Source organism: Artemia franciscana, chromosome 3 (genome assembly GCF_032884065.1).
Source record: "Artemia franciscana chromosome 3, ASM3288406v1, whole genome shotgun sequence".
NCBI classification, from domain to species: Eukaryota; Metazoa; Arthropoda; class Branchiopoda; order Anostraca; family Artemiidae; genus Artemia; species Artemia franciscana.
This window is the reverse complement of record NC_088865.1, coordinates 25,669,328-25,692,259: the sequence shown is the minus strand read 5'-3', so window position 1 is coordinate 25,692,259 and position 22,932 is coordinate 25,669,328. Positions and strand designations below refer to the sequence as shown.

General features: G+C 34.9%; 1 protein-coding gene across 8 annotated transcripts in view; it reads left to right on the top strand.

The window, feature by feature from the left end:
* Window positions 1-22,932, top strand: part of LOC136025077 (neurobeachin-like) — a 271,780-nt gene that overhangs the window by 60,764 nt on the left and 188,084 nt on the right. For all 8 annotated transcript variants that reach the window (XM_065700792.1, XM_065700791.1, XM_065700790.1 and 5 more), the window contains one exon: window positions 15,005-15,100. In XM_065700792.1, the coding sequence (XP_065556864.1) occupies window positions 15,005-15,100 (96 nt within the window). The remainder of the gene's footprint in view (window positions 1-15,004; window positions 15,101-22,932) is intronic.

Genomic DNA, 22,932 nt, shown 5'->3' with positions numbered 1-22,932 from the left:
TATTTTGCCATGCATCTCTTTTGTTTCAACCTATTTACCCTTAAATTGAATCAACGCTAACGGAATCAAGAAGCGGAAAACACGGAAATTGCCACTATCAAAACAAGAAGGCCTCTGATAAAAGAATGTTTTACAGTATTAATGTCAAGCTGGATGATAAGGTGATGGAAGGAGAGGCCCGATAGCTGTCAAAGTGTCAAAATGTATGTTAAGTGTAGGGAGGCCAAATCCATGGTGGTGGTGCAACTATCATTATTATGATCCCTAGAAGTTGTTCAAATGGGCTTTCTTTATGCCAAAGAGAATTTACTTTACCGTTTGGATTCTTGGAAAAGATGTGTCACTGGACTAATGAATTAAGGCCGTGATTAAGTGAACTTGAAAACATCGAGGTTTAGAATTGAAGTTAGGGTAATATTCTGTCTCTCAATTCTCTAGAGACCGTCGATTGTCAAAAACCCTTCAAATAGCACTTATTCATTGACGGAAATAGCAGGTTAATTATACCAGCTTGTCAATCTGGTCTCTAGGGCGATATGAAACGATTCTTTCTGGCAAAAAACTTGTAAAAATTTCAGGTAGCTGAAAATATTCCATGGAACTGTTCAAAAACAGGAAAATACATCGAAAAATGGTTGCAATCATATTACAGGTTATTGTCTTCTGCTCATGATAGTACCAATTTTTTTTTCTAAAAGCAATATCCTTCATAGAGCAAACTTATGAAAAAGAGCTAGACATTTTTTAAGATTTCTAAGCAATTAGAGGAAATAGAGCAAAATCCTAGCACACATTTTGTAGCATTTTCAAGAAGCTACGGCCTGATATTAAAAGCGGCATCTTCTGCCGATGAATACTTGAGTAATTTTTAAATATAAATTTTCAATTTTAACGTGGGATTTTCGAGTTCCATCGATTTACTTAATCACGGCCTTAACTTAACTGTGAGATTTTACTACAAGATGGTTCAGTAGCGCAATGTCACTAAACAGTTTGATTAAAAACATTTTATTTGCATATTTGATGAAGTAAGACTCTACAATTGGCTCTTAAAAAGCCAGATGAAGGAAATAATTATACCATCTTTGCTAAAGCCCCATGAAGTGTCCATCAAATGTCAATCATGGGTCAAAGTTGTAGATCAATACAGGCAACAATGTATTTCAGATTCGGACATAGCCCTCTAAAGGCGTAAGAAAATTGTTCATGATAAATTTGAATGATTTTCCATTCAATATTCTCATGGTTGCAGAAGATAGGACTGTAGCCCTTTAATAAGAAAGGTACCGATCACGGACAACAAATACCATAACTGTAGCATGTTTTGTTCAGAGCTTGTTGAATAGATTCCACTTGCCCTTCCAGCAATTAAATAAAAAAAAACAAGTTTTTTTTTTCAACTGAAAGTAAGGAGCGACATTAAAACTTGAAACGAAGAGAAATTATTCAGTATATGAAAGAGGCTGTCCCCTCCTCAACGTCCCACTCTTTACGCTAAGGTATGACTCATTGTCACAGTTCTACTTTTTAAAACAAAAAAACTTCAGCGTAAAGAGCGGGACGTTGAGGAGGGAACAGTCCCTTTCATATACGGAACAATTTCATATACGGAACAGAAAAATTAAGAAAAATGAGGTATTTTTAACTTACGAACGGGTGATCGGATCTCAGTGAAATTTGATATTTAGAAGGATATCGTGTCTCAAAGCTCTTATTTTAAATCCCGTCCGGATCTGGTGACATTGGGGGGAGCTTAGGGGGAACCTAAAATCATGGAAAATGCTTAGATTGGAGGGATTGGGATGAAACTTGGTGGGAGAAATAAGCAGAAGTCTTAGATACGCGATTTACATAATTGGAACGGATCCGCTCTATTGGGGAGGGGGTTAATTCTGAAAAATTACAAAAATGACGTATTTTTAACTTACGAAGGAGTGATCGGATCTTCATGAAACTTCATGTTTTTTTTGTTTTTTTTTTCTTTATAACGCTTTATAACCGAAGGTTTGGAGGTTCAATCCCAAGTGTCGCAAGGCAACGTTGATGTGGTGTTACATTGTAGGATAATTTCTCTTTGACATTAGTAGTGCTTTCTCTTTGAGCCGCAAGCATTAATATTGAATCAAGTCCAATTTCTAACAAAAATTTTTGCTGAACTTCAAACTTTTGGTTTTCTTTTTTAAGGTTTTTGAATTCCTTTAATCCATTGTCAAAATATATTCAAATATTTTTGCAATTACCGTTTTTTACTTTTTAAGCAATTTAATAAAATTATTATTACTCTTGTTATTAAGTCGTTCTCATTTTATTAAGTCAAATCATTCATATGTAATTCGGTAGATTTAGTTGAAAAACTCAAAAACGTAAATATCTGCGAAAATACAATTATCAGTAGTTTTGACATTTTTTCAATGTATACAAATATTGATGTAGTAGTATCTGAGCAATTATTATAAAATAAACGAAAGTTATCATTTAATTGAAGTTTCAACAGCAGGAATTGATTGCGAGGTCTTAATGGCCTTGGTTACACTCTCTAACAAGTGTTCCATTTATTTCCACTTCCGTAATTCTTTTTACCAGCAAATCAATGGTTAACCCATGGGTGCGTCCCTCTCCAGGTTACTGGCGAATATTTATGTAGTATTGAATATTCGGCGCTAAATTCGTATTTTTTTAAACAAATCTTTTGGGATGTTACTTGGATGACGTAATTTCACTTTGGAAAAATAAAGGAAAACAAACTTAGGATTTTTAGTTCACCTTAATACATATGATAGAAATTTACAGTTTACCTTAGATGTGCTAATTGTATCCCAGATGATTATATCCTAATTTATCCTAGATGTTCTAATTATTTGTAGCTCAGATAAACTCAATTTTACTATTTACAGAAAACCAACACAAAACAACAGATATTTACATTTTAAATGAAACCACCTCCCATCACAAGTTAAAAGAGCAGTCGTAATCTCTCTTGTCGATCTTGCCCTAAACGTTTGTTCTTATTCCTACATCACAACAGAACTAAATTTTATCAGGGACATACTTTTTGGAAATTGGTATCCTATTTTATTTATTAACAATGCTATTAACCGTAGACTGAAAAGACAATCCTGTAAAATCAATGGTAGTTTACCATGTGAGAATCTCGATAAGCCCTCAAACACAATTTACCTCCTATACATCCCAAAAATCACTACGAATCCTTAAAAAAGTCTGCACATAAAATAATCTGTATTTTACATTTACCAATAATTTCAAAATCATAAATCTTCTAAATTCTGGCAAAGATAAAAGTTCAGTAACGCGCCAAAGAAGGGTCTATCAAATACCATGCGACTGTGGCAAATACTATGTAGGTAGGATTCATTAGAATTTAGAGAAATGCCTACAACACCATAAAAGATTATATCACTAAAGCTCTAAATTCTAATATTGCTGCTGTTTTTTTTAGTCCTGCCTTTAGCCTCCATGTATTTGAAAATCCTAGCTACTAAATGCTTTTTGAAGAATCCACCCTTATTAGCAATGACCTAGGCATAAAGCAGGTAGTTCGAGAAGCAGTTGAAATAAGATTTAAGAATAATAATAATATTTCCTTAAATAGGGACTTGAGGGAATATTCACTTAATGCTCTATACCCAAATTTAATTGAAAACGATCTTACAAAATATTTTAAACAACCAATAGATCAAACAGTTCGTGGTAACGAACTGTACCGAACTGTGTCTGGGTCGGGAGCGACCCGGCTCAATAGTAACCGAAACTCTAAAAAACAGAATTATGATACCAATAGTTACATCAAAAGAATGGCATTTTAATGCTGATTTTAAATATATAAGTTTCATCAAATTTAGTTTTATCCATCAAAACTTTTGAGCCTGAGAAAATTTGCCTTGTTTTAGAAAATAGGGGGAAACACCCCCTAAAAGTCATGGGCCACCATTCACACCATCAGATTCAGCGTATCAGAGAACCCTACTGTAGAAGTTTCAAGGTCCTATCTACGAAAATATGGAATTTTGTATTTTTTTTTTGCCAGAAGACAGATCACGGATGTGTGTTTATTTGTTTGTTTTTTTCCAGGGGTGATCATATCGACCTAATGGCCCTAGAATGTCGTGAGTGGGCTCATTCTAACGGAAATTGAAAGTCTTAGTGCCCTTTTCAGTGACCAAAAAATTGGAGGGCACCTAGGCCCCCTCCCATGCTCGTATTTTCTGGAAGTCACTGGGTCAAAATTCTGAGATAGTCATTTTATTCAGCATAGTCGAAAAGCCTAATAACTATGTCTTTGGGGACGACTTACTCCCCTACAGTCCCCTTGGGAGGGGCTGCAAGCTACATACTTTGACCAGTGTTTCAGATAGTAATGGTTATTGGGAAGTGTACAGACGTTTTCTGTTTTTTTTTGTTAATTGCCTTGGACTAACAATTTCTAGAGCCTAAAGTTAAGGTAGGAGGTGTTTGTAAAAATATTTTCGGTGGAGGGAGACTAAAATCTAATTCCCAGTCAAACCTACAAGGAATTTTCACTAAAAGCTATCAAAAATATCTCTTAATGTAGCTGGAATGTACCACTAACGGGATTACGCCAAATAAGAAGAGAAAAATTATTAAAATATGTGTTTGTCAACCGGGAACGCCTAGTATTGGCTCAATAAAACCTAGTACGTGATTGACATAACTGGAGGTAAAAACTACAAAAAAAACTAAAAAGAAAAAAGAAAAAAAAACACAAAGCTAAAAGATAGGTAAAAACCAAAAAAAAAACTAAAAAGAAAAAAAGGAAAAAAACAAAAAATTTATTTCACCGGGACACAAATGACGACTGGGACGTGTGTGTCGACTGACGTCATGTTTGTCGACTATAAATGACGACTGGGACACAGGGACACAACTACAACGGGGACGCCGGGGGGCACAGGGGGATATATAAATGACGATGGGGACACAGGGAATGTTTGATTAGCAATCACCATCAACAAAGCTCAAGGGCAATTATTAGACTAATGAGGTATAGATCTGAATACGGATTGTTTTTTCCCATGGACAATTATATTTTGCTTGTTCAAGAGTCGGTAAACCTGACAATCTATTTATATTTGCGGACAATGGGACAGCGAAGAATGTTGTATATTCGCAAGTTTTACGTAGTTAAAAACATATATATATCTATATATATACATATATATCTATATATATAAAAATAAGTTGTCTGTGTGTGGATCTGTGGATGGATCAGGTGACGTCACCTGAAAAAACTGGATCAGGTGACAAAACTGAAAACTGAAAAAAACTAAAAAAAGGCAAAAACTACAAAAAAACTAAAAACTAATAAAAAAAATAAAAAAGCTAAAAAACTAAAAAAAAACTAAAAAAAGGCAAAAACTACAAAAAAAACTAAAAACTAATAAAAAAAGCTAAAAAACTAAAAAAACTAAAAAAAGGCAAAAACTACAAAAAAAACTAAAAACTAATAAAAAAAATAAAAAAGCTAAAAAACTAAAAAAACTAAAAAAAGGTAAAAAACTAAAAAACTAAAAACTAAAAAAACTAAAAAAAAGGAAAAAACTGAAAAATAAGCTAAAATAAAGGTAAAAACCAATAAAAAACTAAAAAAAAAAAACTGAAAAAACTAAAAAAAGGCAAAAACTACAAAAAAAAACTAAAAACTAATAAAAAAAGTAAAAAAGCTAAAAAACTAAAAAAACTAAAAAAACTAAAAAAAGGTAAAAACTAAAAAAAATAAAAAATAAAAAATATAAAAAAAGGAAAAAACTGAAAAATAAGCTAAAATAAAGGTAAAAACCAATAAAAAACTAAAAAGAAAAAAAGGAAAAAACTAAAAAAAATTTTCATCTAAAAAACTAAAAAAAACTAAAAAAGGTAAAAACTAAAAGAACTAAAAAAGAAAAAAATAAATGACGACACTCAAAGAGAAAGCGACCAGGACAAAAGGAATGTTCGATTAGCAATCAACAAAGCACCGGGACACAAGGAGTATAAATGACGACCAGGACATAAGTAAAAAAAAAACTAACAAAACTAAAAAGAAGGTAAAAACTACAAAAAAACTAAAAAGAAAAAAACTAAAAAAAGCCAAAAACTACAAAAAAAAACTAAAAACTAATAAAAAAGCTAAAAAACTAAAAAAACTAAAAAAAGGCAAAAACTACAAAAAAAACTAAAAACTAATAAAAAAAATATAAAAGCTAAAAAACTAAAAAAACTAAAAAAACTAAAAAAACGTAAAAAACTAAAAAAACTAAAAACTAAAAAAAACTAAAAAAAAGGAAAAACTGAAAAATAAGCTAAAATAAAGGTAAAAACCAATAAAAAACTAAAAAAAAAAACTGAAAAAACTAAAAAAAGGCAAAAACTACAAAAAAAAACTAAAAACTAATAAAAAACAGTAAAAAAGCTAAAAAACTAAAAAAACTAAAAAAAGGTAAAAAACTAAAAAAAATGCCAAAAGGCTTGCGGCTAAAGAACGCAAAACCGCGCAGTTGGATGAAGATCAACCTGGACAGCGAGAGTCAAAAGGTATCAAAACTGAAAATGATAGCGATGATGATTGGGTGTGGGATTTTGACTTGGATAAGGTCATCAATGCCTACCAGATTTTAGTTAAAAAAAACAAAGGATCAGCGATATGTATTTACGTCTTAAAAATAAAGAAGAAAAAGAAAACTGAAACTAAAAATGTAAAAACTGGGAATTGCATAAATATTTCAAAATATTTTGACAATAGATTAAAGTAATTCGAAAACCTTAAAACAGATACTAAAAATTTTGAGGTTTATTATAGATTGTTGAGCTTTAGCATGCTTGGCACGTGAAGATTTTTCCAACTGTCAATGTTAGAATGAACATTGACAAATTGAAAAACATTGAAAAAGATAGAATTTTACCAAAAAGCAAAACCACGCTTGCGGTTCAAAGAGAACTGGACAGATTAGGAATGCGCAATTTACGTCATTCTATATATATATATATATATATATATATATATATATATATATATATATATATATATACTAGCTGTTGGGGTGGCGCTTCGCGCCACCCCAACACGCGCCATATTAGTTACGCGCCATTGTAGCTGTGTCCCTGTGTCCCACCTGTGAATAGAGATAGATATAAATATATATTTTTAACTACGTAAAACATGCGAATGTACAACATTCTGTGCATATAAATAGCATTTAGATTCCCTGTGTCCCGGTCGTCATTTGTGTCCTGGTGTCCCAGTTTGTATTTTCTCTTTGAGTGTCCCGGTCGTCATTTATATTCCCTCTGTCCCAGTGTCCCGGTCGTCATTTGTGTCCCGGTCTGTAATTTCTATTCAAACAATCCCTGTGTCTCGGTCGTCAATTATATATCCCGCCTGTGCCCCCGGCGTCCCCGTTGTAGTTGTCTCCCTGCCTCCCGGTCGTCATTTATATCCCCGGTCGTGATTTGTGTCCGGGTGTCCCAGTCTGTAATTTTTCTTTGAGGTTCCTGGTCGTCATTTATATTCCCTCTGTGTCGGTCGTCATTTGTGTCCCGGTCTGTAATTTATCTTTGAGTGTTTTTTCTTTTTAGTTTTTTTTAGTTTTTTACATTTTTTCAGTTTTTTTTTCTTCTTTATTTTTCAGCGTCACTATGAAGTACATATCGCCGAACCTTTGTTTTTTAACTTAAATCTGGTAGGCATTGATGACTTTATCCAAGTCAAAATCCCAAACCCAATCATCATCGCTATCATTTTCAGTTTTGATATGTTTTGACTCTCGCTTTCCAGGTGGATTTTCATCTAACTGCGCGGTTTTGCGTTCTTTAGCCGCAAGCCTGTTTTCTTGCTGTTCTTGTGATTCCTCGGCACGCTTTCTTTTCTTACTTTCTCTATCAGCTGCAAGCCTGTTTTCTTGCTGTTCTTGTGATTCCTCGGCACGATTTCTTTTCTTACTTTCTCTATCAGCAGCAAGTTTTTTGGCATAGACTCTTTGAACAGCTTCCTCGGCTGTTGCCATTGTAGGTTCTTCAGTCATTTTACAATTAAACATTTTTCCGTGAACGCATGTCTTAAATACCATTTATGACGTCACCGTCATAGCAAAAATGACGACAACTAACTTCATGACGTCAGTCGACACAGAAACATGACGTCACCTAACAGACAGACAGACACACAGACAGACAACTTATTTTTATATATATAGATATATACATATATACATATATATATATATATATATATACATATATATATATATATATATATATATATATATATATATATATATATATATATATATATATTTATATATATATAAATAAGTTGTTTGTTTGTGTGTCTATCGACTGACGTCGTATTTGTGTGTCGACTGACGTCATGTTTGTCGACTGACGTCATTATAAGGATTGAGCTGTATGTCGTCATTAAGTTGTTTATCGACTGACGTCATATTTGCCAACTGTTGAAATTACAGACCGGGACACCGGGACACAGGGAATATAAATGACGACCGGGACACTCAAAGAGAAATTACAGACTGGGACACCGGGACACAAATCACGACCGGGACACAGGGAATATAAATGACGACCGGGACATATATATATATATACTAGCTGTTGGGGTGGCGCTTCACGCCACCCCAACACCTAGTTTGTGGGGCGCTTCGCGCCCCCCAAGCCCCTCGCGCGCGTAAGTCGTGACGCGCCCTATTAGTTACGCACCATTGTAGTTGTGTCCCTGTGTCCCACCTATGAATATAGATAGATTTATATATGTGTTTCACACTACGTAAAAATTGCGAATATACAACATTCTTGGCTTTCCCATTGTCTGTGCATATACAAAGCCGTATGTACTAATAATGACGTTATATGCAAACGCTCTTTTTACAAAGAAACAAACATGCATACACACAACTCGTTTTTATATAGATAGATAGATAGATAGATACAATACAAATTAACTGCGTAAAACTTGCGAATATACAACATTCTTCGCTGTCCAATTGTCGCTGCATATAAATAGATTGTCAGGTTTACCGACCCTCGAACATGCAACGTACAATTGTCCATGGGAAAAACAATCAGTATTAAGATCTATACCACATTTTTCTAATGATTGACCTTGAGCTTTGTTAATGGTGATTGCAAATGCTAATCGAATTGGGAATTGCAATCTTTTAAATTGAAAAGGCAGATCCGTTGGAATCATGGGAATGCGAGGAATAAGAACAGCCTCACCCTCAAAGGCCCTGTCAAGATTGTGGCCTCTATTAGGTTTTCCATTGTTTTTTTTTACGGCAAGTCGCGTGCCATTGCAAAGCTTTGGTGGGTTGATGGACGTCACTAAATTACAGAAATCAGCAGGTAGTTGTATACGTCCTGAAATTGAGTCTACTGGGAGCTTTCCGTTTCCAATTGCCAGCAATTGATCTGAAAATGTTTGACCAGAATCATCGTTTTGCAATCGGACACGCATATTTGTAGTTAATTTTAATGTAGAATGCAAATTCAGAGGCAATTTCAAAGCGGAATGAGCAGTTCTTCCACCAGGCAGCAATGTTGCGGCTATTCCGGACGACGCAATTGCCAACGCTATATCATTTTTTGATCGAATTGATGCCAGAATCAGTTTTATCACAAACGTTTTACCAGTACCTCCTGGCGCATCCAAAAAGAAAATTTCTTCAACGTTGTTATCGACACAATGCATTATCGTATCATAAATGTCTTTTTGTTCCGACGTTAACTTGGAAATGTTATTTTGTACATACGACAATAGATCACTCGTACTGTAACTTTTTTCACGATCCAATTCTACACATGTCGAAACAGCAGCGATACGGTTAGGTGAAGGCATTCCCAAATCCTGAAGAGGTTTGTTTGCCATACGTACGCACAAATCTTCTATAATAACTAAAGTGTAGTTATAACTTTCTGATGTAAAATCAAAAGTCATATCTGACGTCTCTAACTGTGTTCGATGGAGTATATCTTCGGACATTTTTGACTTATATTTTTCCCATAACTCTGTAGGAGCTGATGGAGAGCAAGTTGTTAAAATGATGCCAAACAATGCACGAATTTGACTTGGAGTTGACGTTTCGCACGCGTCATTGATACAGTTTTCCCAGTGCTGGTCATTCTCCAATAAATTCAGAGCTTGGCATGCACTACGGTAAGTGTCATGTATAGTACCGTTTACAGTTCTCAAATACTCAAAGGATGTCGGACCGGGTACATTCACCAAAAGCAGGCGTAGAAAGAAGCATTCATGTTGATTGGGGTGAACGGTGTAGAGTCTTCCTGTCGTGGTATCTTTGAAGATGGTAGGTTGGCCGTCGACTGACTTGCCCTGTTTTCGACGTTCAAATACTTTATTTTTAGTATTCCACGTGTAATACGAAGGCACTTCAGTATACAGCAGTTTTTTTGCAAAAGAATCATTTTTGAAAAGCGAAAAGAAACCGGTGAACTTTGTATCCGGTGGATTCAGGGCTCTTTGTTGCACGTTGGTTTCTGAGAAATAAACACGTCGACCATTCTGTAAATGTACCGCTAAGTGAACAACAGCTGGACTACGTTCATGTATCGGAAATGAAAGAATTCGCCAAACAGCTTCATTACTGCTTATGTATCTTCCAGCCTGATATTGTACGATTTCGTCGATATCTTTGATTTCGGGATGCAAGCCAAAAACTGCCATTTCACTGCCTTTGTTGACGTATTTACATATGTATTTGATTGCCTTTACGGAGTTACAGTATTCAGCGTTTATGTGTGCATTAAATGTTTTTGATAATAATGGGGAATATGGAACAACCCACTGGTTATCTACTTCGATGGTGGTACCGTTACGCTTCTTTATTATTGCTGTTTTACCGCCATCTTCAGTAGATCTTCTTCTATATTGTGGGTAACCATCATTGCCAGTAATTGTGTTGGATACTAAAAGTCGAGGATATTGCTTTGTGCACCTTCCTTTGGCCATGCATGGTGAATTTTCGTTCAGTGCACCGCAAGGTCCATGTATCATATTTTTTACAATAATATCATGTAACCCCTTATCGACATTTTCATCAGGTATTTCAGCGGAAATCACATCATCAATTTCGTTCGAAGTAATTTTTTTATGTAGCCAGATTAGTATATGTGCGTGTGGCAAACCTCGTTTTTGCCATTCCACTGAGTACATCCAGCATCGCACTGACCCAAACACTTCAAAATTTACTATGTAGTTTATCAGTGATTTCAACTTTTGCCGGAAGACACGGGCCGTAATGTCATGTCTATGAACCGCCGATTGTCCTTGAAGTAAAAGCTGCAGTATCTCGTCCCAAGATTGATTACATGTAAATGTAATAAATAAATCTGGACGACCATAGAGACGAACATACGCAATAGCATCTTGAGCATATTCATGCATATGACGGGGACTGCCAGCATATGACGAAGGTAAAATTGTTAATCTTCCAACGTTTGTGGTATTACCGTCATTTATAACTGCATCTCGCAAATGAATGTATTGTTCAGAGCGGAGCTTGGTCTGATTCAGGCGGATATATAGCAAACATTCTGATTCAATTTTAGCATACATATCAACGACGAATTGGTGAAACAATTCACGGCATTTTAAAATATAATTTTCTTCATCCTGTCGAATCATTAGTCTATAGGAATAATAATGCATTGCACTGTATTTCTGATTTTTGACTTTTCTTTAAAGTTCTTTGATCTTTTCATTTACCCAGGCACGTGTGTTATTTCTAGCTTATAGTCTGGGGAAACTCTGGAACATCGGCATAGCGAACGCTCGGTACAAGCTCGCTCGACATACAACTAATCAAGAACAAAAAGTTTTTACCCATTTCTGTACCTCCTACCCTCCCTCCTTCCGCTCTAAAAAAAAGGTACGATTTGTCATATCTAAGAAAGTGATCTGTGAAAGTTGTGACATATTCGGACACCCAAGATAAAGCATGCCCCAAGCCCCCCCCCCCTTTCATTAAAAATCTATGTCTAAAATATGGATAACAAGCATGTTTTACGTTCTTGCCCCTGGCGCTGTCGGGCAGGGAGTCATGTTATCCCCAAATTTAGACCACATTTATTAGACTTTATGACTATTTTCGACAAAATGGTGATCTCCAGTTTTGGTTCAGATGTATTGGGGGTTAAGTGGAGAAGGGGTGGCTAGTAAAAAAAGGGCGAGAGAACTTGCAATTTCCAATCGAACAAAACCTCTCCGAAGTTTCTGAGACCACTACTTCCATGTGAAGTGGTATGAGGGAAGGAACTTGAATAATTATTTTATTTGAGTAAGAATTGAATTCATAATTAAATCAAATTAAAAATACCAATTGCTCAGACGATTGCTGATTCCCGCTATTTATTTCTGGATGTTCTTAAGGCCTTTGATTCTTTAACTCACAGTATTATTCTTTCTAAACTTATTCGGATCTGTGTAACAGGTTGTGCGTTTCTTTGGTTCAAGTCCTACATGACCATCGGGTCTCTCAAGGGTCAATTCTAGGACCAGTATTGTTCTCAGTATGTGTAAATGACCTAATGTTCGCATTTAAGTAGTGTGAAGGAAATTGAGCAATTATTTTATTTGAGTAAGAATTAAATTCATAATTATTATAAATTAAAAAATCTCAATTGCTGAGACGATTTCTTATTCCTGCTATTTTATTTCTGGATGTTCAGAATGCCTTTGATACTTTAACCCATAGTATTTTTCTTTCTAAACTTGTTCATTTTTGTATAATAGCTAGTGCGTTTGTTTGCTTCAAGTCTTACATGACCATGGGGTCTCTCAATGGTCAATTCTAGGGCCAGTATTGTTCTCAGTATGTGTAAATGACCTAATTTTCGCAATTAGAAATGAAATCCTGTGTTTTGTTGTTGTCTATGTCATACAACACTCCCCGCACCTATAACCATGCATTGCATTGCATTCCATGTTTGCGTTTCTCATACCTTCGTTTTGCTGGTGATACCACCCTTGTTACTTCAGGAAGAACAGAGGATGAGGTTCATAGATAGTTAGTGGACCTGTTTGAGAGGGTTCTGCTTTGGTTTTGTGCTAACTCTCCTGCCCTAAAGGTTTCCAAATCTAGTTTTTTAGTTGTTTTTTTTTTGTCGTATATCTCAGGCTTGTCCTCAACTATCTAAAATTCATCTGTGCCAAAGGCTCTGTTAGTAGACCAAAGGATGCCAATGTCCATTTCCTCGGTATCATCCTTGATGAGAAGTTATCTTTTAAACACCATATAGACTTGATTAAAATGAAGGTATGCATAGACCTTGGAGAAAACTCAAACATATTTTTCCTGGACCAATACTGAGAATCCTATTCCACAGTTTAATTCATTTTATATTACTTATTGCCCAGTTATATGGATGTCTATTTTTCACTCTTTTCTTAAAGCGCTTTTCAACACTTACAATAAAGCTATAAATCTTATCTAGGATGTAAATCGTTCAGCAAATAAACTGTTGCTTGACGTTGAAAAAGCTGGTATTCTCTCCTGTATGTCTTTCACTTTTATTCAGCTCCAGGGGGATATCCCCAGGTCTTTTCCTGCGTAATCCTCCGTAAATCTGAGAACATTCAAATTGCCCACACTTCAACAGTAAGATCTGATTTCAATCCCGTGATTGTGTGTCATTCTGTATGGAATACCCCTCTTGATTCGGCTCGAGAAAACCATTCGTTTGGCACCTATAAAAGGGTTTCCACATGATTATTATTACTATTATCATTATTATTTTGCTTTCCTTTTTTTTTGCTTTTTTTTGCCTTTTTTGTGTAGCATTGATTGGAGTCTATTTAATTATATTTAATTTATTTATTGTGTTTAACTTTTTTCTTCTACTGATTTAGTGCTTAATTGAAAAGTATATATTCCCCTTCTTTTACAGGCCTAAGAACCTTAGGCGGATTAGGAGAATCTATTCATCATATGATTCATTAATTATGAATAAATCTTATCTTACCAGGGGTTAATATTGTTCTATTTTAAACAATAAACCTAGTTTCGTTAGTTTAATATGCAATAAATTTTAATCCACTTGTTCCTGATTTTAAACGTATTCATATTGAATGTGGAGAAAATCTTGTTAGATCATTTATTGATTTTCTAATTCAAGGTTTTGCTTTTACAAACTAAACAGATTCAAGATGTGCCAATGTACATTTCAAAGGTTTTATTTCGGCATTGATTTTCTTCATGTTTGTAAGAATGAAAACTTAAATGAAAATTTTTATAGAATAAGAGTAACCTTTTAAAATAGTAAGATTATCTTGAAAATCACAAATGTACTTATTCTAAGAAGAAGTTTTTCTTCTGTGTTATCCTGATTACGATTGTGATATTTTATTTGATGTTTATATTTTGACAAGAAAATAGACATTGTTCAAAATACACGTGTTTTTTTTCTGTAAAGAGCAGTTGACATTCATGTCTTTTAGAAGGTTTGTGAAGAGGGGGAACGTTAGGTTTTGTTTTGGTCTTATTAGTTCACTCATAGTAATTATTGTTTGTTTTAAGTTTTAGTTATCATGCGACTTAATTTATGTTCGTCGCTTAAGGTTTTAATATAGCCTTTTAGCTTTCTTTGAAAAACTTCTTTTTTAGAAACTTTTCTTGAAATTAAATACCAAGAGGAGGTCATAGACTTATTTTCTATCATGACCTTTGGCTTCTCTTTAGTGACATCCATCATAAACCTTAAAGACGAAGTTTCTAGTTTTCTCCTAGAGAATATATTTGAAGTACCAATTATGTCCCAAAATATAGAAAGTCCAAAAGTTGGGGGGGAAAATCAAGAGAGCTCTAATTAGAGGCTCTCTCTCTAAAAAAAACTCCTTCTTTCACTTACAGATATTGCAGTATAGAACATTTAATTTCATAAGTCATCGACTAGCTCTTTAGATAACATTTCATAGCGACTGTTTTGACCCACTGATTCCAATTCTCCTTATTAATTCTAGCCAAGGCATTCTATAAAGCTGTTGGATGTTTTGGCTCATACGACTAACCGGAATGGACCAGATGCCTTTTTCAGCTTCCCTGGAAAAAAAGGATCTGTAAGTTTCATTTTCTTTCTTATGACCGAACCTTCCTAAACCAAATCACTCCAAATAAATTTTGGTTTTAGTCTCGATGTTTCCTTCCAACTCTAACTTACAGTTTTGTTGCTCTTATGTTTTATAAATCCTGGGAAATTCCAAACTGTTTGTAAATTATTATTTTATGGCTTTATATTCCATTTATATGTGTTAATTCGTACCTCGTACTTATTTATAATTCATTGAAAAAATATGCTCCATTTTAAAAAAGTTATGGTTATAGTCTGCGTGAAAAAGGATCAAAAAGTTCGTGGTAACGAACTGTAGTAAGGTGTGACCCGGCTCGATAGTAACCAAAACTAAAAAAAAAAAAAATGGAAATTTTATACCAATAGCCACATCAAAAGAATCGCATTTTAATGCTGATTTTAAATGTATAAGTTTCATCAAGTTTAGCCTTACCAATCAAAAGTTAGGAGCCTGAGAAAATTTGCCTTATTTTAGAAAATAGGGGGAAACAACCCCTAGTTTTTTACTGTTTTAAAAAGTAGAGTTAAGAGAAAGAGTCAAACTTTAGCGTAAAGAGCGGGGCGTTGATGAGGAAACAGCCCCTTTCATATACGAAGTAATTTCTATTCGTTTTAAGTTTTAATGCCGCCCCTTACTTTCCGTTAAAAAAAACTTGTTTTTTATTGAATAAGGATAAAGATCCTCCAGAGGCTTTGATGGTGCATAATTTGTTGATAGTTGTCGACATCGCAGCTTCTGATTTTTTTTGATTTTTTTTTTTCTTGCTGGGACAGGCCGCAAACCGGTCGCCTAACCTTGCGGCAGTCGACATCGCACTCTGGGCCTCGTATTGCCAAGCAGAGATCAATCCACTGCGCTACCACAGGATTAAGTTATTCCGTATATGAAATGGGTTGTCCCCTCCACAATCCCTCGTTCTTTACGTTAAAGTTTTTAATTGTTTTAGAAAGTAGAATTGTGGCATAGAGTCAAACTTTAGCGTAAAGAGCGAGGGATTGCGGAGGGGACAACCCATTTCATATACGGAATAATTTCTGTTCGTTTTAAGTTTTAATGTCGCTCCTTACTTTCAGTAAAAAAAAACTAGTTTTTTTATTTAATTTCTGAACGTTTTTGAATTAATGCATGTTTGATTTTGGCTCACCGCACATAAATTATTAAAATGAAATTTGCATATTAATTCTTTTTTGGCTAAATGGCCTTCTCTTAGTTTTGATCTGACGATTTTGAGCAATAAGGGGTGGGGAAGGAGGCCTAGTTGCCCTCCAATTTTGCAGTTACTTAAAAAGGCAACTAGAACTTCTATTTTTTAACGAACATTTTTATTAGTAAAAAATATACGTAACTTAAGAATTAACTTACGTAACAAACTACTATTCTCTTATTTTTTTTTATTATGTATATGAGGGGGTTTGTCCCCTCGTTAATAACTCGCTCTTTACACTAAATCTTAAGTTTTGTCCCAATTCTTTAAGAATAACCCCTGAATCAGAAAGGCCGCAGATTAAATTGTTGAAACTACTAAAAATACTTTACCATAAAGAGCGAGGTATTTATCTCCTCCTAAATACCTCGCTCTTTATGCTAAAGTATTTTTATAACCCCTCATATGCGTAATAATCTCTGTTCGTTTACAGTTTTAATGCTACTCCTTAGTTTCAATTGAAAAAACTTTTTCATGTTTATTTTTTCATTGTATTTTTATAGTAATGCTAGAAAATCCCGCGCTCTTTTCATTGAATTTATCTTCCCCCATGGCATATTCCTCCAAGGAAAGATCCTCCCACATATCCCCCTCCCCTCAACCCCACTCCTAAACCCAAAAAAAATCTCCCTGAAAACGTCTGTACACTTCCCAATAACCATTACTGTATGTAAACACTGGTCAAACTTTGTAACTTGCAGCCCCTCCCCTAGGGACTGTGGAGGAGTAAGTCATCCTCAAAGACATAGTTATTATGGTTTTCGACTATGCGGAGCAAAATGGCTATCTCAAAATTTTGATCCGTTGACTTTGGAAAAAATGAGCATGGGAGGGGGCCTAGGTGCCTTCCAATTGTTTTGGTCACTTAGAAAGGGCACTAGAACTTTTCATTTCCGTTAGAATGAGCCCTCTTTCGACATTCTAGGACCACTTGGTCGATACGGTGACCCCTGAAAAAAAAAAAAACACAAAAAAACAAATAAACACGCACCCGTGATCTGTCTTCTGGCAAAAAATACGAAATTCCACATTTTTGTAGATAGGAGCTTGAAATTTTTGCTGTAGGGTTCTCTGATACGCTGAATGCGATGGTGTGATAGTGCGATGGTTTTCGTTAAAATTCCATTACTTTTAGGGGGTATTCCACCTATTTTTCAAAATAAGGCAAATTTTCTCAGGCTCGTAACTTTTGATGACAAAGACTAAATTTGATGAAACTTATATATTTAAAATCAGCATAAAAATCCTATTCTTTTGATATATCTTTTAGCATCAAAATTCCGTTTTTTAGAGTTTCGTTTACTATTGAGCCGGGTCGCTCCTTGCTACAGTTCGTTACCACGAACTGTTTGAAACTATTATAATAATTTGTTACAAATTTGGTCTAAAGTATAAATAGGAAGCCAAAATCTTAATTTTAAAGTAGAAAAACCGGAAAAAAAACGTAGAAATTTTCCTTTTATTAACAAAAAAAGATGTTAAATATAAAAATACAAAAAATTAAAATGCATTTTCCAAAAAAGAAGGTTTTGAAAGAAAAGTAAAGAGCTACATTAAACAAATACGAGCAGAACTTATGTCAACTGAGTAGCGACCCTGCTCAATAGTAACTGAAACTCTAAAAAACGGAGTTTGATACCAATTGATACATCAAAAGAATCGGATTTTTATGCTGATTTTAAAGATATAAGTTTCATCAAGTTTAGTCTTACCCATCAAAATTTACTAGCCTGAGAAAATTTGCCTTATTTTCGAAAAAAGGAGGAAACACCCCATAAAAGTCATAGAATATTAACGAAAGTCACACCGTCAGATTAAGCGTATCAAAGAACTCTCCTGTAGAGGTTTCAAGCTCCTATCTGCAAAATTGTGGAGTTTCATTTTTTGTTTGCCATAAGGAAGATCACGGAAAGCGTGTTTTTTTTTTTTTTTTTTTTTTTTTCAGGGTGATCGTATCGTCCCAGTGGTCCTAGAATGTCACGAGAGAGCTCATTCGAACGGAAATAAAAGTTCTAGAGCCCTTTTTAAGTGACCGAAAATTGGAGGGCAACTAGGCCCCCCCTCCCATACTCAATTTTTCCCCAGAGTCACCAGATCAAAATTTTGAAATAGTAATTTTGTTCAGCATTGTTGAAAAATCTAATAACCATGTCTTTGAGGACGGTTTAATTCCCCACAGTCTCTGGGGGAAGGGATGTAACTTCTGAACTCAAACCATCATGTACATATAGTATTGGTTATTAGGAAGTATACAGACGTTTTCGGGAGTGATTTTTTTTCTGGTGGGGAGGTGTCGGAGGAGGAGGTTATGTCAGCCAAAATTGAAACCTGCATTAATTCAAAAATGTGCCGAAATTAAATAAAAACCAAGTTTGTTTTTACTAAAAGTAAGAATCAACCTAAAAACTTAAAACGAACAGAAATTATTCCGTATGTGAAAGGGACTGTCCCCTTCTCAACGCCCCACTCTTTACGCTAAAGTTTGACTTTTTCTCACAACTCTACTTTTTAAAACAATAAAAAATATTATCGTAAAGAGCGGGACGTTGAGGAGGGGACATCCCCTTTCATATACGGAATAATTTATGTTCGTTTTAAGTTTTAATGTTGCTCCTTGCTTTAGTTTTTTTTTTTTTTTAATTTAATTCAAAAGGGTAGCGAACAGAAATTATTATCAATGAAGGAACGATACCCAAGAGGAAGAGAAATTAGCCTAAATAATCAGGTCAAACCTTAAATGAGCAGAAATAACCACAAACAAGATTAGATAGCGTCATTTGCGCTTTATTGAAAACAAAATATATTTCAAACATTTTCTCTCTTATAACGTTAATAAATCTGATATTGTCTAGACTTCCAGGAATCAAAATTATTACAAATAGAACAGTCAGTCTACTTTCATTAGTTATTTTCTTGTAATCTGGGCTAATTTTTTTTTTTTTTTTTTTTTTTTTTTTTTTTTTTGCTGTTTTTCATTTTTGACATGTAAATAAATAAAGAAAAATTTGACTTTTCTAAATAAAAACTCTGTTCGGTAAAGTGCAAATTACGCTCTGCTCTTTAGAAGCTATAAAGGTTGCTGGTCATACTTCTGTTAGGGATAATTTCTGTTCATTTAGGTTTGACTTCATTGTACATTAGAATTTATATTCTTTTGAGTCTCATTTGTTTGTTGATAACTAATTTTAGCCCAATAAGAAAAATTTTTTCTTAGTAAATAAAGGACATGGTCCACGTCATCTAATGATTGTTTAATAAAACAGTTTGTGGTAACGAACTGTAGTAAGGAGCGACCTGGCTCAATAGTAACCAAAACTCAAAAAATGGAATTTTCATACTAATAGTTACATCAAAAGAATCACATTTTTACGCTGATTCTAAATATATAAGTTTCATCAAGTTTATTTTTACCCATCAAAATTTGCCTTATTTTAGAAAATAGGGGGAAACACCCCCTAGAAGTCAAAGAACGTAAATCAAAGTTTTTCTAAAAGTCAAAGAATGTAAGTTTTTTTTTGAAGTAGAGTTGTGAGAAAGTGTCAAACTTTAGCGTAAAGAGCAAGGCATTGAGGAGGGGACAACCCCTTTCATAAATGGAATAATTTCTGTTACGTTTTAAGTTTTAATGTTGCTCCTTACTTGCAGTTAAAAAAAACTTGTTGTTTTTTTTATTTAATTGAATAAAAGATGAGAATTTGTGGCGTACTTAAAATTCAAGTGCATTTGTGATGGGCTCTTAGAGCATTATAACCCACTAATTTATAAGTAAAATCTAATCGAAGAAGAAAGAAAACCCGCCAAAAAAAAACTAACTGTAAACATGATCCCAAAGAATTAAACACTCGCTTTTGAAACACTTATTGTCCGTTATGATTTTGAATAAATTTTATAATTGTGAAGTTCTTACCTTAAATAATAAAGTGGTGAATTCTATGAAAATCGTATATGAGCAAGTTCTTTGACCAAAAATAGACTGTATTTTGTGTTCACTGTAATGCCATTTTTTTTTTTTTAGCCCTTACAATTAAGTCCCCTGTGTCCGCTCGTCTTAACTTAATTTAGAAGCGAGTTTAATTGAGACTTCACTAGGAAGCCGATAATTTGTCTGAAGAAAGAAAAAAAAAACTTGACAAAACAATTGAGCCCCAATTGGTTCCTGCTTTTGTGTTGCTTTCCTTTGTGATTAGTTTTCTCCCTCATTGGTGAAGTTGAATAGAGAGGGATTTTCTTAAAAGAGACCTTTTTTCTCTTTTCGCTGTTCTTTTCCGCTAATAGAGTATATATGGGGAAAATTTCAATTATGCACTAGCATAAAGGAGAAAAATACTCTCAGTTGTTTCTATCGAGTCACAGTTAATACAATAGTGTTGACTTAGTGAAGAGCAATATGTCTCCCATGTTGCCTTGTTTTTCAGCCTCATCATATGCAAGGGATTGTTGTGGAAACAGGGAAAACGAATTAATCGATATTACTGCTATTACTACTACTAACTCACTGCAACCCCAAGCTACCTGAGACCAGCACAGCTGCGCATGCTTCTCCTTTACCCGAATCTGTTCAAAGCTTCATACTTAACCCCCTCTCATAAAGTTACATTTCCTTTAAATCCTTCCTTCTGACCACTTGCCCCCTCATTCGGAGGCGAATTGTGCTTTATTTGGTCCCTGATGGATTGAGAAAAGGCACAATCTTTGGCAATCTGTCGTCCTTTATCTGTAAAAAATGGCATTGCCATCTCACCTTTCTTTGATTTTAGGCCTAAATAGTTGGATCGCACCACATTTTCCATATAGCTTGATGTTCGATATACGGTCAGTCAAGCGAGTACCTAAGACTATCCTCAGACAATTCCTTTGAAAAATATTTTTAAAATGTCCTTCAACCTTTCGAGCCCCCACGTTTCAGAACAATACTTACCACTTTCATTACTTTGGCGTCCAATATTCGATTTTTAGTTCCTTCTAATCCTAGGCTTTTCTTCCTATTCATCCAAAATCTTTTTAACTGTAAAAAAAAAGTACCTCGGGAATCGGCTACTCTAGTTTTCACACTTCTCTGCGTCTACCCTCCTAGCTAATAATACAACCCAGGTAAATGAACCTATCCTCTTGATTGCTTTTTCGTTACCTAACACCATCTCATCTTATTTATTCATATCCTAAGCGATATATTCTTCTTAACATTAATTTTTTAATCTAATCTTGTACACTGAACTCTCAAAATCTCTGATATTGTAGTAGGAGAGTTTGTGTTCATTGGAAAAAAGTTCATCAGAGTAATCCGTGGAAATGGGGATAGGACACAGCCCTGTTTAACTCCTGATTCAACACCATGCACAGTACTCTCTAAATCTCTACCTTAATCACGGCAGAACTATTGTACCATGAGGACGGGATCATCTCTAAATCTTTTCTATCAGCTGAATCTGATATCTTTTCATAATCTATAAAACCAAAGACTAAAGGGTTCTGATTACTCAGACCCTTCTCAATCATTAATCTAATAGTGCAAAATCGGTCCACGTATCCTTATCTATTCCTGCAGAAACAATTCTTTTCTTAAAAACTTATCTGCGACATCTCGTAGTCCAATAAATATTCTGCTAAGTAATTTGCTTTCCAGAGAAATCAAGGGAATGCCTCTGTAATTACATACTCACTATCATAACCTTTCGTATGGTGACCAAAGTTTACCCCCTGGAAAATTTAGCCCGCGGAACCCCCCCCCCTGAAAATACCGTCCCGGAAAATAACCCTCGGAACCTAGCCCAGGAAATAACCTCCACAGAAAATACACCCCGGAATACCCCTCGCGGAAAATTCTCCCTCGGAAAATACCCCCTAGAAAAGACTCTCCTCTTTTGCGACTGGTTGGTCTTTAATCACTTTTGACTTATAAAAAAAGGACTTCAACCCTCAACTTCTGATCTAATGAGCACCCTCTAAACTTTCTGCAACCATGAGGTGGAGGCATGGATAAGGAAGGGGTAGTCTCCTCCAATACGGAATAAATTCTGTTCATTTTGGGGTTAAACGATATTTTTCACTTTCATAATAACAACGTAGACAAGAAATATTCCCAGAAATCATCAGGGAAACAAATATCCTGGTTATGGCTCTGGGGATTACACATCAATCTCTACCTCCATGCTCCCCTCTTCTCTCCTTTAGAACTAATTCTGTATTTATCTGATGGCGTAGTGAGATCTGGGATGTTTTGGCATTGAAATCAGTTCCACATTTTTGATGCGTTTTTTAAAGTTTCTTTTGTATCTCCCCCCCCCCCCGACCCCTCTCAAATAAATATCCTGGTTACGGCCTTGGGGATCTTTCATCAATCTCTACCTCCTCCCTCCCCTCGTCTCTCCATTAAAAGTAATTCTGTATTTAGCTGATGGCTCAATGAGATCTGGAATCTTTTGGCATTGAAATGCACCCTTTGAGACATTCCCTTCCCTCTCAAACAACAAAACAATCAGATAGCTTTTTTGTAGAAGTTGAAGTGCCTTTTTAGTTTTGTAATTTTCCATTGCTTACAGACTGTAGTTATTATTGGGAAAATACGGACATTTTTTTCTGGGGGAGTTTCCTGAAGGGGGGATTGTCGGGGGGAATG